The following is a 16179-nucleotide window of genomic DNA, read 5'->3' as shown; positions in this document are numbered from 1 at the left end:
TGGTCATCTTTTCTACAAACTCAGTTAAATATATAGGTCAGGTGAAGTGGGGTTAACGTTGCATTTAAGATTGTGCTTATATAGTGGGTGGCTGCTTCTACCACCTAGATACCATGCCGCTGTTTCATATGGATTCTGCACTCAGACACAGCATACTGACTCTGAGCCAACCAGTCCTTGTTACCGAGCGCCAGGCAGAGTAACATCCATATTTGAATGTCTTTTTGGTGTGACGTAGATCTTGATCTTCTGTTCTAACCCAAGGCCAGGCCCTCTATCCACAAAACCACAGAGGCAGTCCTTAAATATACGAGCAACAGCAACTAACTGTTATGAACAGGTGTTTCATTACAATCTTTGGTTCAGGATCGCGGATCGATGATTGAATGTATAGGCAGGCACACTGTACATGTCCATGACATATCCTGAGCCCTGTGATGGGATTCGAACCATGGACCCTCTGACCCCTTCAGCTGGCTGACAAAGTAAGGATGTCATCTGTTGGAAGACTCCACGCCCTGCCGCTGAAAACCCCATGGCGAGTAAGTGAACAGTGTTCAGTGGTTATAACAGTGGCCTGTAATGTGGGTAGTTAGGTTGGAATTACAGCATGCAAGTGAGTGAATTTTGTTTAAAACACAGATTCATTATCCCAGCTATGTTTCTTGTTTAACGCGGCACTCAACAATATTTCAGCTATATGACGGCGGTCTGTAAATAATCAAGTCTGGACCAGACAATCAAGTGACTGACATCATGAGCATCGATCCACGCAATTGGGATACAATATGCATCAACCAAGTCAGCGAGCATGACCACCCGATCCCGTTAGTCGCCTCTTAGAACAAGCACAGTCGCCTGTTACGTCAAGCATGGGTTGCTGAAGACCTGCACTACCCCGGATCTTCATGGGTCCACAGCTATGTTATATCTGCCTGTACACAGCTGAATCAACAAAGTAGTCAACAGAATAGATGTAATACATCATCTGGATACAGCGACACAGACTCATCCTGACGGCATATTGTGCAAAATGAATGGTTGACCTATGGCCCGTGGTTATCAAAATTCTGATCAGTCAACGGTGTGAGAAACTGAGCTAGACCAATTGTCTGTGATGATTAAGTTGAAGGATAAGGAAGATTATTGTAGTGGTGTTTGTTTACACATTGTCCAGACTTTGTTCATCTTGTCGATTTGACATCTATTCATTTATCCAGCTTAAAATGCAACAAGAAATGTGTTTGAAACAGCTCTTTAACTCTTACTCCCGATTAGACTATTTGAAGTCCGGATTTGAAACTTTTCAAGGGTTGCATGCCCCATGACTCCCCTAGAGGGCCGGAGTGCGTACTGTTTCTTGCTTTGGGTGGTCGACTTTCAAAAGGTTCTGGGGCTACTAGAGTATGTTTCTTTGTGTCGTACATTGACAGTGTAACCACAGTCCTCACTGAATTAGTAGCCTTGTGGATCTGATTGGCTGAATATATTGTTTTGTTTGTGTGCCTTTGAATGTGGACCAAACTGAAGTGAGAGCAAATGTTGTATGTCACAGTCAGCAATTCAAAGGATTGGCAGCTTCCTCCACAATGTCGGCAACATTGTTATGTAAAACACAAGTAGGACAATGAGGTGAGGTGAGGTGAAATGGGGTTTAACGTCTCGTTTAAGATTATTGCACTTGTATAGTGACTAATGCCAAATTTTATAGTGCTCTCCCACTAAGATACCATGCCACAGTTTAACATGAATAATTCACTCCTACACATTATACCAACACTCTTGAGTCAACCAGTCCTTGTTTTAGCCCGTTAATGCAAAGTGCCAGGCAGGGTAACAACAGGTACCATCTGTTAACGTCTTTTGGTATGACGCGGCCGGGGATTGAACCCCTGACCTTTCGCTCTCTGGGCAGACGTTCTACCACAAAACCATGGTGACTGTCTAGTAGGACAATGACCACTTGCCGGCTTGGTGAAATACTCTCATTTTCAATCATCGCTGGTGAAAAGAATATACATTTGTTAAAGATGTGTCTTTGGACATACAATCTCATACCTCATTTTTATTGCAAATTGCTAAACATGCTGAATGGGATAGTGTTTCAAATATTTTGGCCCTCCCATTTTGCATATTGAAAAGGTATTTGGAGTAGCAACTCACCAATTATTGTAGCTTACTTTTTTATTTTACATGTGTTAAGGCTTAATTAATCGGCACCAAGTGGAAACCACACTTATTGGTGAAAATGGTACCTCACAAGGCGGCTACTATTGGGAACTGAAAACGGCAGCTTACTTTTTCTTTACTTTAGTTTTAAAAACTAACAATAAACTTGATAAAAATAAAATCAAACTCACAGTTTCACATGTAAACACTAATTGGTTATGAAATTGTGAAATGTTAATCTCCTTAAACACTTTTACATTGAGTGGTAGGCACAACTAAACTTATCAGTGAGTGAGTTTTAACATTCCAGTTATAGCATGGCGCTTAATGTGGGAGGAAAGCCCGAAGTGATGCAGGTCTCAGAGGTTTATAACTTTGGTGAAACCCACGAGCACGGGTAAGGTGCTGACAAACCTAGAAACATAATCGGGGTGAACCGGGATTCGAACTCACAATCATAGGTTTCTGGCATGCCCAAGGGACACAACTCTGCACAGTGAATCGCTGTGCCTTAGACGACTGGGCCACTGTGCCCACAAATTTATCAGGACCTTCTGGCATTACAGCTTCAGAAATAAGCTACCCCTGTTGCTTGTTACAAGTTTGACCCATATTTCACACTATTACATATGAAATCCATCTACATATTTCTAAATATGTGAAACTGTAAAATTAAAATTAATTTGTAATTGTAGAGCCCAGGTACCCATAGGACTACTCTGACCTGTGCTTTGTCTTGTGATATACTGTTTAATGACAATAACTCAATGGCTACACTACAAGTCGCTAATTTCCATATTTCTTTCATACTATGCATGCTTTTCTTCTGACTTTTATATGTTTGAGAAAAGAAAAAGCTTCAGTCAATTTCAGTATATGCATGATCAGATTGTTTTATACATGTAAAAAGGTTTTGCCAGGGCTTCAGTAAAACAATTCCCAATCGGACATTTTGTACTCAACTGAGACCTTTAGTTGGTACCTGAGAGGTAAATCGGTGACATCAGTAGCTGTGCTTAGTTTATCATATAAAAAAACTACATCTTTTGACAAAAAATTTGTCATGAAGTGGGTTATGCTGGGTCAACAATGCGTTTTTCAATTACAAATCAGCCGATGGCAACCATAACATACTTGACAATACTTCATGGGAATAGTGTTGCATGGAGGTTTGGAGAGGGATTCAGGGTGGTTTTGTAAAAGAGGGGCTGGAGTGATATCATTGACCAATGCTAGGCTGATGTTTATTATCCAACATTAGCCTGCTGTAGGTCCAATGAAGTTTTCCAGTCTTGGACCAATGTTGTGTACAATCTCAGCCCAATGTTGTTGTACTATCTGGGCATATACTACTACACAAATCTTTCGTGCAATCATAAGGTTACGTTTACGCCAGACGAAATCAGTGATGTTTTAGCCTGCACCCTATTATATGATCTACAGAGTAATAATACTTCAGGGTTTTAAGCAACACACAAATATGTGTCCAGTATGCCAACATGACGAGAATGGACGCTGAAAAAACATATAATGCGTCAAGTGGGATGCACAATAATGCTTATTGTACCTGCAGCGCATCGAGAGCAGTGATGAGGGTTTGTTATTTCATCCATCAGTCATGACCAATGTCGAAGTAAAACCCTGATACTTCACTAAACACTCTATGTCACAGCACCCTAACCATCATATGTTAACTTACAGACTAAAGATATTGTAACACATTAGAACAAACAAAAACTATTTTTTAATAAAAAATAAACAGTGTCTAATATGATAAAGCAATAGACAGTTATTGCATTTCCTTTGAGCAGATCCACTATTTCTGGTAGTGGTTTCAGACAAGGACTAAACATATATTGTTTCTTTGTATTATGATTGCAATAATGCCTTGAATGTATGTTGCATATTTCCTTAACAGTTACACATCACTTCTGTTACTGGTGACAGTTTGAATAGTTTGAGGAGCTTCCCTCAAGGCTCTCTCTTCCCGTTTCTGTCTTTGAATCTCCCTCTTCTGTGCAATCTTCTCCTTCACCATTTGTCGCTGTTCCTTTGCTTTAGATATGTTAGAAAACACCGACTGTCGAGTAAGAAGCATCTTCTCCATTGCCTTTCTGATATCTATATGATCAGGTATGTGAACAAAGCGAATTTGATGGCCCTGAACAAAGAAATCACTGAACCTTTGCTCGGGTCCTTTGACAGGTCTAAAAACGACATTTGCCATAGTCAAGTGCATCTGTCCGCTAACCATCAAGATTTGGCCATGTACCGAATTTTCATTTCTTAATTCAACTGTCGTCGTTACACCTTCCATGGCCTTTAACAGACACACAAGTGTATTGGTAATTTTATGCTTTTCTCTCGTGCTTGTCATGTTTATTGGTCTCCGAACACTTCTTTCTCTTCGACAAATTTCCCTGCCTCCGTCACAACCAATCCCATGCAAACTTCCCGCTGGAATTACATGGGCAGTTGTCTCCCGTTGATTGTAGTATTTCCCAGCATACAGATATTTAACAACACTCCACAAGAGAGTTTCATATTGCATATCATCTATTTATATTAAAATATATTTCATATACACATTTAAAAAAAAATGCATATTAGTAAAATATGTTTGAACTAATATATCTTTTTATTTTAATTACAAAAAAGCAATAATATTAAGATTCAATGATGAATATTGATCGTTTTGAGTAAGTAGCATCTAAATAGCCCCTTAAGCACCTACAAAATAGGTTTTTCTCTTTCAATTTCCAATTTAGTAAGCCATGAATTATGTACGGTACGATAGTAGCCCCATAGTAGTTATTGTCAAAGTTTGAATTGATAACACCTTATATATCAAACGGGATTGGGTTTTTTTTATGTTATAAGCGATTTGCAAAAGAATCATCATGGCGGCAAAAGTTTGTGTTTTGAACATGCTGTTTGAGAGTTATTGATTTTTCGTCTTCCAAATCGTGACAGTCAACTGACAATGCAATAGGTACCTCTTGCAAAGTAATACTATCGTGTATTTATGGTATCATCCATTTAATGACATTTGTTCATTGAAAATAAGTGTTTTAAATGGGACACTAGAACTGAAGATGTATACATGACCCTTTTTTGGATAGCATCTTCGGTTCTTCTTTGTCACGACGTTTCAGAGCTACTTCTTGCTCCTTCATGTATCATGTGTCATTTATTCATGTTCATCCAACTTCAATATGCCTGTCAAAGACGACACTAGATGAGTTCATTGGTCTTCCTTTCATCTGTGATCGTATGAATTTACGTAAACACACATTTTACTATGTAGACGAATATTTGTCAGAATATCCAAATGCTAGACAAATTGAATGAAATCATAGTTGATTGTCTAAATACACTTTATATATATCATGAGTATTTGTCCAATTTATGCTAGGACATTGTATCTATGGGCCGGCCCGTTATGACCAAAGCGGCTGATCTGTTTTGACTGGCACCCGTAGTATGTAGCCTGCAACCTCGGGGTATCGCGGTACTTGTCATGTACGCTAAACAGAACAAAATGCACTCACTAACCTTTATGATTATTCGTGTTCTCTGTATCAGATATCATTCATTTTATCAAACAATGCATATTTTACTGATAAAAGTTCATTATTCACATTAGTAGCTCCGAGTAAAAGCCGGGCCTCGCGCTCTGTTTGACAAGGGTGAGAACTCCATCGTATCGCGGTACAGAGAAAAGTTGTGTATGGAGGTCCGAATTGGACAAAAAGAGGACATAATTCTACCAACCACTTGGTATGATCATGCATGCCATCAGTGATTTGTCCAGACAAGTGCAAAGACAGCACAAGTAAAATTCTAAATGTGTTATCAGCAATAGGTATTCAATGCATTTTTACCGAAAAGTAAGAGAAAAATATTTTTGTAAGTCAACAACAAAATATCAGAAATGATATTTTAAGATTGTTTAAAAAAAATTGGATGACAATAATTTGTCACAAAATGGAAAAATGTTAAAAGTCAACAATAAATGTATAAAAAGCACTCCTAGTATGCCCAAAGTATGTATTTATCTTTTGACTTCTAGTGAAGAACGTATTTCTAAGTTTGGCATTATGGCCCTTATGATCTCCCAATAGATTCTGGGCACAGAGCGGGAAAAAATGTGCGGACTACGTAACTTCCGTTACCTCATTAGTCGCCATGAATATGCAGATGATCTAGTTCAGGTCGATAGAGAAAGTTTACTTGGGGAACTGCGGGTTATATGGTTGGCCATTGATAGATGGGGGTAAGGCAATATTACAACAGATGCCAGAAATATGTATCAACTGATTAATAACTCCTTACTTACAGCAGACGGAACATTCCGAGGAAATTGAAATTGTTTACGAAGTGAGCACTTCCTGGCTACTGATTTGCATTAATAGACAGCCGCTAAGAGGCGTGTCCCGCGTGAACTATCGGAAATCACAAATGCCGCGATACGATGAATGCCGCGGTACCATGGGGTCCGAGTATACCTTGTGTAAAATGTACATTGCTAATCCCTAATAATGTACTATGTTTGGCTATGTATATCATTTCCCATCATTTTCAAACTGATCAATTATTTGTCTCATGACGAGTGTAATCAAGTTACCCCCTTCTCATTATAATGGATTGCCCCAAGGGTAAAGGTGAGAAACTGTGAAAAGAAATGTCCCCTGAACTGAGACATTATCTCAGCATGATTAGGGTAACATTAACTCTAACATGGAGATACATCATAAAATTGAATTAGCAGATTCACAATGTTTGTTTTGAATTACTTAAGTTTAGCGAGGACTGCCAATTTGCCTGAGCCACTACCCTTTTAATAACACAATAAACTTTTCTTTACCTGGGATAATGTATCCTTAATAAGTATTGCTTTGCATAGAAAATCATTTATATTCATGGGTGGAACTAAATGAATTACTTGGTGAAGCACAAGCCAGGTTTAGGCCCAGCTATTCATCAGCCGATAATATATTTATGTTACAAGCCCTGTGTTCTTTTTATCTCTGTAGGCCCAAAGGCCATTTTTATTGTGCCTTCATAGACTTTAAGAAGGCGATCAACCTTGTAGATAGGAACATAATTTTATATATGTTACATACTAAAGGATGTCATGGAAAAATATTTTAGATTTCAAAGAGCATGTACATAATGTATGAGTCAGTTGCTGCATGTGTGGAACCTAACTGTGGTAAGACAGACGTTTAATACCATATCAGGTTTCCCGAGCTGTGTGTGCGACAGGGCTGCGTCCTCAGTTCACTATTTTTCATTTTCTTTCTAAATGAACTTGTTGATGCTTTTTACAAGAAATGCAGTGATGTATTTGTATTAACTTGTATTAAGGATCTACTTTTTCTTTCATTTGCTGATGATATAGTTATGTTTTCTTATACAGTGAATGGCCTACAAAAGCAACTGAACACTCTACAGCAGTTTTGTTACACTTTGGGGCTAGAGCTTAACCTAGACATGTCAAATATAGTTGTATTTAGAAATGTTTCGGAATGTAAATATGAGAGTTGTTTCCTATTATAAATATTTAGGTTTAATGTTTTATCACAGTTAAATTAGTCAATGGCCTGCAAAACGCTTCTTGCTCAGGCCAAGAAAGCTCTACTCACAATCTAAATATTTGTTAAGAAAACAGGTATGTCACATTTTCAACAGCCAGTCCACTTTTTGATGCTCCCCTACCACAGTGAAGTTGATGTTTCAGCACTATCCACCATGGTGGATCTACTGGAGGACTTTCTGTGTGGGAGATACAGGAAATGTGTTCAGTACCTGGAGGGGTGTGAAGATGGCAAGTTCCAGCCATCACAAGTACAAGTACAGTCCAACAAGGCTGTCTGCCAGCTTCTCATGGTAATCCATCAGGGTTAAAACAAAGGGAACGATTTTTGTAATCTTTTTGCGGATCCTTCAGAAGTTAAAAGTGGAAAACATGAAATCTGAAAACGAAATTTTTTTATTTCGTGAATGCAACTTATAAACATGTTCCGATTGCATACAACATGTACAATATGTCTAACTTCGAAACAAGATTGCCTTATAGATTTTTTCAAGAACAAAAAAATCCCTGAAATATAATTTTCTTTTCACTCTCCAGAACCAAATATCCATGTGAGCATATGACATGACACATTGTCAGTGTTCTGTCTCTCTGTGTATCTCCAAAGTCTTTATTTTTCTGAATTGACACGGAAGGGATGATCCTGAATTTAACTTTATAGTGTTAAAATAGAAAATTTTGTTGTTTAAGAATGTGTTTCCTTGGTTTTGAGCTTTGCCACCGCCGCGATTGGTTTTCTGAACCATGCACTGACAGATGTTAGAGACTTCTGACTTCTCATATACCTCCCTTGGGAACTTTTCTGACTTACGATTGGTTGACATTGAAGGTCAAGGTCACTTGGTATAAAATAGGCATAAAATGACTGTGTACACGATAACTTGAGTATTTATGAAGGGAACGTCATAAACTTTGTAGACATAATCTCTAATTTCATAAATTTTAATTATAAGGTCAAGGTCACTCGGGGTCAACTGATGAACATTCTGATTTGTTATTAAGGTAGCTGGAGGCTAGTTGTTTCCAAGTCGTAACACATTGTGAGGTCAGCTGTCACCTGACATAAAGTTAAAATGGTTCATGATACATTTTTCTGTTAGGGGAAAGTTTTAGGGCATTCAGGAAAAGTCGGGGATGGCGCTGCTTCTTTTTTTGCATGTAATGCAAAACCTTTTTGTTATTATAAGAATCTCATGATAGTGTATTCAAATATCTAGATTTGCCCTGATTATATGGTTTTTAGTTTTTCTGCTTCGTACCCATTGTGCTCAACCCATTCATTGTTGTACATCTCAATCATTTCAGACTCTGTCCAGTTCCCCAGCAGATGTTGACAAGACTCTGAGGACTTCTCTCAACAAGCTGGAAAATTATCTTACCCAAATACAGAGTTCGTATTTATGGCATTCATTATTGTAATTGAACTCACAGGGATTTATCTAGGCTTTCTAACCATTTGGTATTCAGCCCCAGTTCTACACCAAATGTCATAAAAAAATCCCAAATTTCCAATTTCAGATTATTGTGATTATAACCAGTGTTTTTTTTTTGGCGAAAGGAACGTTTTCACTGAAAAGTTAGAACTAATTGAACAAAAGAAAGGGTTTTAGCTCTTAGGGTTTATTGCATTTAATATTAATGACTACAATTTTAAAATACATCTTAATAAAATAGTAATAAATCCATTTATAATATGCCAGATTCCTTTCACCAAGTGAGTTTTTATGACACTACATTCTTATTACCCAGTCGATGGATCAGTGTGCGCTTGAATTTCATACTCAGCCCCCTGGGGATTTTACCACCCAAGCGGCCTGTACGGCACTGGAAAGTACAAATGACCATCTTTTCCTACCGGGTACCCATTCACTGCAGGGTGAACAGAGGCAGATTTCGAACAAAGTCACTTGCCAAGAAGATACTGTATATTCTACATGTGCTTCAGTGTGGGGCAGGACAGAAGCCCTAGAAACTCTCAGGAGCCAAGCTGCCGAAACGTGGCACCCATCCAACTAGTCTCTGGCACCCATCCAACTAGTCTCTGGCAGCCATCCAACTAGTCTCTGGCACCCATCCAACTAATCTCCGGCACCCATCCAACTAGTCTCCGCAATTAATGTTGCTAAACTTCACTTGATTTGTGGCCTATGCAGTGTACACAGGACCGAATACCACCATTTATCTTAATTTCAGAAAGTAATGACTTTTCACAAATTGTCAATTTGGAAGGGTTTTTTTTAATTCCTAATTCGCTTGCCAGCCCAGGGCAGTTAGATCCTCCTCTCGATCACAAGTGGCCTGGGACATATGGATCCTGACAGCCAAGGGATGCAACTCTGCACATCAAGGGAGCTGATGGTCAAAACATGATAACTGTGTGTCATAGAAGCGTAAAATAGAAAATCATCATTGTTCCCTCATAAAATTTCGAATTGGCTTCTAGTTTTACCTATTATATCCCCTAGCTCCTGAAAGGAGTCACTCTTAGACTGACCAAGATAAACCCTTGTGTTTCTATCATGTCTATGTATTACTTTGTTGATGTAGTTAGGGGGCACGGGTGGCCCAGTCGTCTAAGGCGCTGCGATTCCCTGTGCAGAGTTGCGTCCCTTGGGCGCGCCAGAAACCTATGATTGTGGGTTCGAATCCCGGTTCGCCCCAATTATGTTTCTAGGTTTGTCAGCACCATACCAGTGCTCGTGGATTTCACCGAAGTGGTAAACGTTTGAGACCTGCATCGCTTCAGGATTTCCTCACACATTAAGCCTCACGCCGTGATATAACTGGAATAATGTTAAAAGCGGCGTTAAGCCCAACTCACTTACTCGCTCACTTGATGTAGTTACTTGCCTTGAACCGTTTTGACCATGATCAGAACGTCATTGATTGTCCAGTGTATTATGTCCTGACTTTATTATATTAAATGCCCTGAATGCTACCATAGCTTTGCTTGAGGATTGAGGTCACAATGTCCATCTCTGTTATCAGTAACTTATATATTTATATAAGATAGCTACGCCATAATTTGTAGAGAACAATGAAGAACAAAGTGTGGCATATTTCACGATAAAACATTGTTCTACCATGATGTCATTTCTGTAGATTCGAAGCATGTGCTCGCAAGTTGATGACGTTTATTGGATAGGGCTGGGACGAGTCCCAATTTAACTACCCAGGTACCCACCTCCTTATTACCCGACCCTACCCGGGTACCCGTTGTAGATCTCAAGAGATAGGTAAAACATGTCCGATTGGGAATAGATTGACCATACTCCTGCCCTAATATTGGACAACATTATTTTTGAGAGGGGAGTGTCTAGTGAGTTGTTCCCCATAGATGTAACTGGGCAACACAGATAAGCCCGATGGCTGAATGATCGCATCCAAAAGTGGGAGAGATATGATAATCAGTATTGTGAGAAAAGGTACAGATAATGGATGTGAAGATTGTGAGAAAAGTCCGTAAATATCCACCTGTGCATAAAATGGACTTGTCCGACATTTCCAAGGCCAGATTCTATTCAGGGAGTCATCCTCATTTTTCAACGTCCTTAAAGAGGCTGTAAATAATGTTGATATCTCATTTAAGAAATAAACGACTAGTGGTCATTGTTTATTGTACAATAAAACAATGCAGGGAGAATAAACCATGCGCCCCAAGTGGTTTATTTCTTATACTACCCCTCGATTATATTATAAGCTATGGTAGCACATGGGCTCAGGCTATACATCCCAATACAGTGGATGACATGGAGGTTGGGACAGAATGAATGAATGAGTGTCTTCGTCTGCAGGTTTCCCGCCGAAGATGGTGACCATGGAGACAGAGATGACAATTGTGTACAACAGTGTCTACCTGACTCTGCTGCTTCACTCTCGCTGCAGCGGCAGTGACGACCAGACGGTGTTGTCCCAGTGTGGGGCTGCATACAGCAAAAGTCTGGCCAGAGGTAGACCTCGTCTTCTGTAGGAGCATGTGATAAACATGGAGGACAGGATGCAGAGGACTAGATCAGCTGCGCAAAATAAGCAAAATAAATCACTTTTCTAACTCACCTTTGTTTACCATGCTAGTCTGAAATATGTGTGTGAGGTTATATCTCATCACATAGTCCAGTCATCTTTCTGACCAGAATAGTCAGATGGATCTAGTTGTACCTCTAGTATTTCTGGAACATTCTTTACAAAAGTATGAGTAAGTTGTGAACAGACAAGGCATCCAATTTGACTCAGAAGGTCTGTCGTTCAAATCCCTTCATGGGCATTTAATGGCTGCTATCTAAAGAAAGTGGTCAGAGAGAGCACACTTTGTGTTGTACACAATACAGTTTTCAAGTACCTCAAACATTCAAATATATTTTGCATTCATACAAGATGGTTGTCAACACCATACCTGTGCTCGTGGGTTTCACCTAAGTGGTCATGTCATGTCATGTCATGTCATGTCATGTTTCAGTGTTGGCAGCAGTAAAGCACTTCCCATGTCCCAGTACACCTGCTGATTCCCCAGACGAAGCTGTCATGTCACGTCATGTCATGTCATGTCATGTTTCAGTGTTGGCAGCAGTAAAGCACTTCCCATGTCCCAGTACACCTGCTGATTCCCCAGACCAAGACGTCATGTCACGTCATGTCATGTCATGTCATGTCATGTCATGTTTCAGTGTTGGCAGCAGTAAAGCACTTCCCATGTCCCAGTACACCTGCTGATTCCCCAGACCAAGCCGTCATGTCACGTCATGTCATGTCATGTCATGTTTCAGTGTTGGCAGCAGTAAAGCACTTCCCATGTCCCAGTACACCTGCTGATTCCCCAGACCAAGCAGTGATGTCACAATTACATCATCTTCTCCAGTACTCCCAGATTCTACAAGGTGAGAATAAATAAACTTGCTGTATTTTTTGTGATTCTCGATCTTGCCATGACATCATATTCTTTTTTGTTTCCAACAATGTGATCTGACATCATGCATTCTTCATGATGTCACAAACTGCAAGGTTAGCTTCAGTGAAATTTCTCGTTTGGGTTGTCATTTCATACTGTTTTCTTCATTTGCATGCACACACTCACACACTCACAAACACACAAACACTCTCTCACACACTCACTCTCACACACACTCTCACACATACACTCTCGCACTCACACACTCTCACACATACACTCTCACTCGCACACACACACTCACTCTCACTCACACACACTCACACACACACTCGCACACACACTCACTCTCACACACTCACTCACACACACTCACTCTCACACACTCTCACACTCACACATGCTCTCACACTCACTCTCACATACACTCACTCTCACACACACTCTCACACTCACACATACACAGTCACACACTCACTCTCACACACACACACACACACACACTCACTCTCACTCACACACACACTCACTCTCACACACTCACACATGCTCTCACACTCACTGTCACTCTCACACACACTCACACTCTCACACTCACTCTCACACACACTCACTCTCTCACACACACTCACACACTCACATTCACACTCACATTCTCTCTTGTGTCCAGTGTATGGGGTCACATCCCCCCTCTGTGCTGCTGGTTGTGCGTGGTCCTGTCTGTTGATGCTTGCCCAGAAGGAGAAAGAAGCCTTGACGTGCCTGGAGTCTCTCACACAGATGTTGGCCCAGACATCAGATGCAGCACAGGTACTGAACCTCTGCCTTGTCTAACTGATAGTACTTTATGTTGTATGTATGCCAGATTAATCCTCGAGGGATGTTGGTTGTGAATGTCCCATTCTCTGACTTGGCTGATTGAGTATCAATGTACCCTGATGTATTGTAGCCTATGTCTTCAGGACCACCTCTGTGGTCTAGTTGTAAAGTGTCCGCCCAGAGAGCGGAAGGTCGGGAGTTCGATCCCTAACAAAAGACGTTAAAAGATGGACCTTGTTTTTACCCTGCCTTGTGCTCGGTATTAAGGGGATTAAATAAAGACTGGTCAGCTTGCAGTCAGTATACTGTGTCTGAGTGGGATATTCATGTTCAACTATGGCATGGTATCTCATTGGACTAGCACTATAAAACTGGCGACGTTAAGCCCCCTTCTCACCTCACCTTGTTGCTCATGATATCACTGGTTTGCCTGGTCCAGACTCAACCATCTCTAGTGATATCACTGGAATATTGCTCACAGCAGCAATGACACATTATTCACTTTGACAAATAACTAGTGATAGAACGATGAAGGCTTTACAACGTGTACAAACAGTGACACTTCAGTGGTCTAGTGGATAGAGCATCTGCCTAGAGAGCACAAGGTCAGTGGTTGAATCCTCTTCCTCATTAGAACTTGATAAAAGATGGTACTTGTTGTTTCTCTGCCTGGCACTCAACGTAAGGTGATAAAACAAGGACTGGTCGCCTTGGGTGCCTGGTCGCCTGTATGCTGTGTCTGTGTGGGGTATCCATGGGCTAGCATTATAAATCCGGCACACACATGTGCAAGCACAGCACTGTTTAAGGGCAACAATTGTGAAAGTTAAATCCCATTTCACCTCGCCTCACCAATAGCCCTGACTCTGCTAGCCCAGGAGTGTGAGTGAGTGAGTTGGGTTTAATGCCGCTTTTAACAGTATTCCAGTCATATCGCGGCGTGTCAGCTTAATGAAGTGATGCAGGTATCCGATGTTTACCGCTTCGGTGAAACCCACGAGCACGGGTATGGTGCTGACAAACCTAGAAACATAATAAGGGCGAAACGGGATCCGAACCCACAATCATAGGTTTCTGGCGTGCCCAAGGGACGGAACACTGCACAGCGAATTGTGGCGCCTTAGACGACTGGGACACCCGTTCCCCCTGCTAGCCCAGGAACCTATTAATCAGCCAATTACTGGTTGGAACATTTATGGGTACATTTGATAAAGGTAAATACTACTTCCGTGTTGATTGGATTCCACTGGTCTCCATGCATACTACATTGGTATATTTTAGGGATATTAACTTTTAACCAAAAAGTAAGCTTAACTTAGGCTTAAAAAAATGAGAAGAATTGGTTCTCAGGCAATAACTTTTTCAAAATATAGTGCAGGCAGTGTTTTTTTGTTTGTGGTTGTTCAAACTAGTATGTAACCAAATAAACAGTTGTGTACCATCAACCTGGGAAAGGGCCTCCCGACATAAACAAGCATACAAACTCCTACTGCTGTCATGACCTTAACACGAGATGCGCAGTAAAGCAGTGCGCATGTAAAGGGAAGTAACTGCGCGTTATATTGGATTGCATTGTTTTTAAGTATTAGGATTTTGTAAAAATAATTAAATGGAAATGGAAATTAAAAACGAAACCTGCGGTGGACTTTATGATGATGTGGTGGTGCCTGAGAACCAAGACTATTATTTTTTTAGCCTTAAGTTTTTTGCATGATGATAAAGTACAAATGTAATTTTGTGACAATTTTCCTGGGAAATAATCCCTATAATGAAAGGGCATGAGCATTACCTGTACAGTTTCGACAGGAGTCTAGGCAAACACCGGTGATGACAACAGCCTCAAGTGCAACGGATTCAGTTGCACAACCATACTTAAAGGCTACCAAACAATGCTCTTTCCAACTGTCACTTTTCTGTTCTGTGCCATGGTGATCTTGAGTGATTGTACAGTGTTTCGTGAAGTATTGGTCAATCTTTTTATCACAGGGGCGGTCAGGTAGCCAAGTGGTTAAAGCGTTCGCTCCTCACGCCGAAGACCCAGGTTTGATTCCCGACATGGGTACAATTTGTGAAGCCCATTTCTGATGTCCCCCGCCGTGATATTGCTGGAATATTGCTAAAAGCGGTGTAAAAACATACTCACTCACTCACTCACTTTTTATCACAACACTTTTGGTCCATTGTACAAATATTTCTATATTTGTGGTGAATAAAAATCGGCATGTGCTTTTTGGGGTTACATGTATATAATCATAAACCCCATTCATCCCAGATACACACTCTCGCCTCAAGTTAAGGTTTACGTCTCTTGTTAGAGCTCAGTTCACTCCCTCCCTCAATCACCTGTTTTCTCCAGATGACAGTGAGTTCTGTTGGACTGCGACTGTGTGTGTCGGTGCCCGGAGACAAGGTACAGCAGCGATCCAGGCACACGGAGACCCTGTCTGCCCCGGACCTCGTGGGGCTCCTGAAGGGGCTGTGTCACTACAAGCTGGCCCAGTGGGGGCCGAGTAGGGAGTGCCTGACAAGGCTACACAGTGACAGCCTACTGCCTAGTGTGACATACATCATAGGTGGGTTATGGTTATAAAATGATTTACAGGACCAAAAAACTCTTGAATGTACAATTGGTCAGTCACCATCTTGTACAAACCGATTCCGATGGCCCCAAAATGACCCCTTGTTAAAGTCTTTGCATGTGTCAATA

At 40.7% G+C, this 16179-nt stretch overlaps 1 protein-coding gene across 1 annotated transcript in view; it reads left to right on the top strand.

The window, feature by feature from the left end:
* Window positions 1-5072: 5072 nt before the first annotated feature.
* LOC139475041 (uncharacterized) overlaps window positions 5073-16179 on the top strand; it is a 63658-nt gene continuing 52551 nt past the window's right edge. The window contains exons 1-7 of the mRNA XM_071258263.1: window positions 5073-5161; window positions 7913-8061; window positions 9074-9158; window positions 11563-11718; window positions 12433-12642; window positions 13324-13463; window positions 15829-16045. Coding sequence (XP_071114364.1) covers window positions 7924-8061; window positions 9074-9158; window positions 11563-11718; window positions 12433-12642; window positions 13324-13463; window positions 15829-16045 — 946 coding nt within the window. The 5' untranslated portion in view covers window positions 5073-5161; window positions 7913-7923. The remainder of the gene's footprint in view (window positions 5162-7912; window positions 8062-9073; window positions 9159-11562; window positions 11719-12432; window positions 12643-13323; window positions 13464-15828; window positions 16046-16179) is intronic.

Source organism: Haliotis cracherodii, unplaced genomic scaffold, assembly GCF_022045235.1.
Source record: "Haliotis cracherodii isolate W230 unplaced genomic scaffold, xgHalCrac1.p SCAF_3, whole genome shotgun sequence".
Lineage (NCBI taxonomy): Eukaryota > Metazoa > Mollusca > Gastropoda > Lepetellida > Haliotidae > Haliotis > Haliotis cracherodii.
Note: the sequence above shows the minus strand (reverse complement) of the source record. Positions and strands in the feature narration are given on the sequence as shown.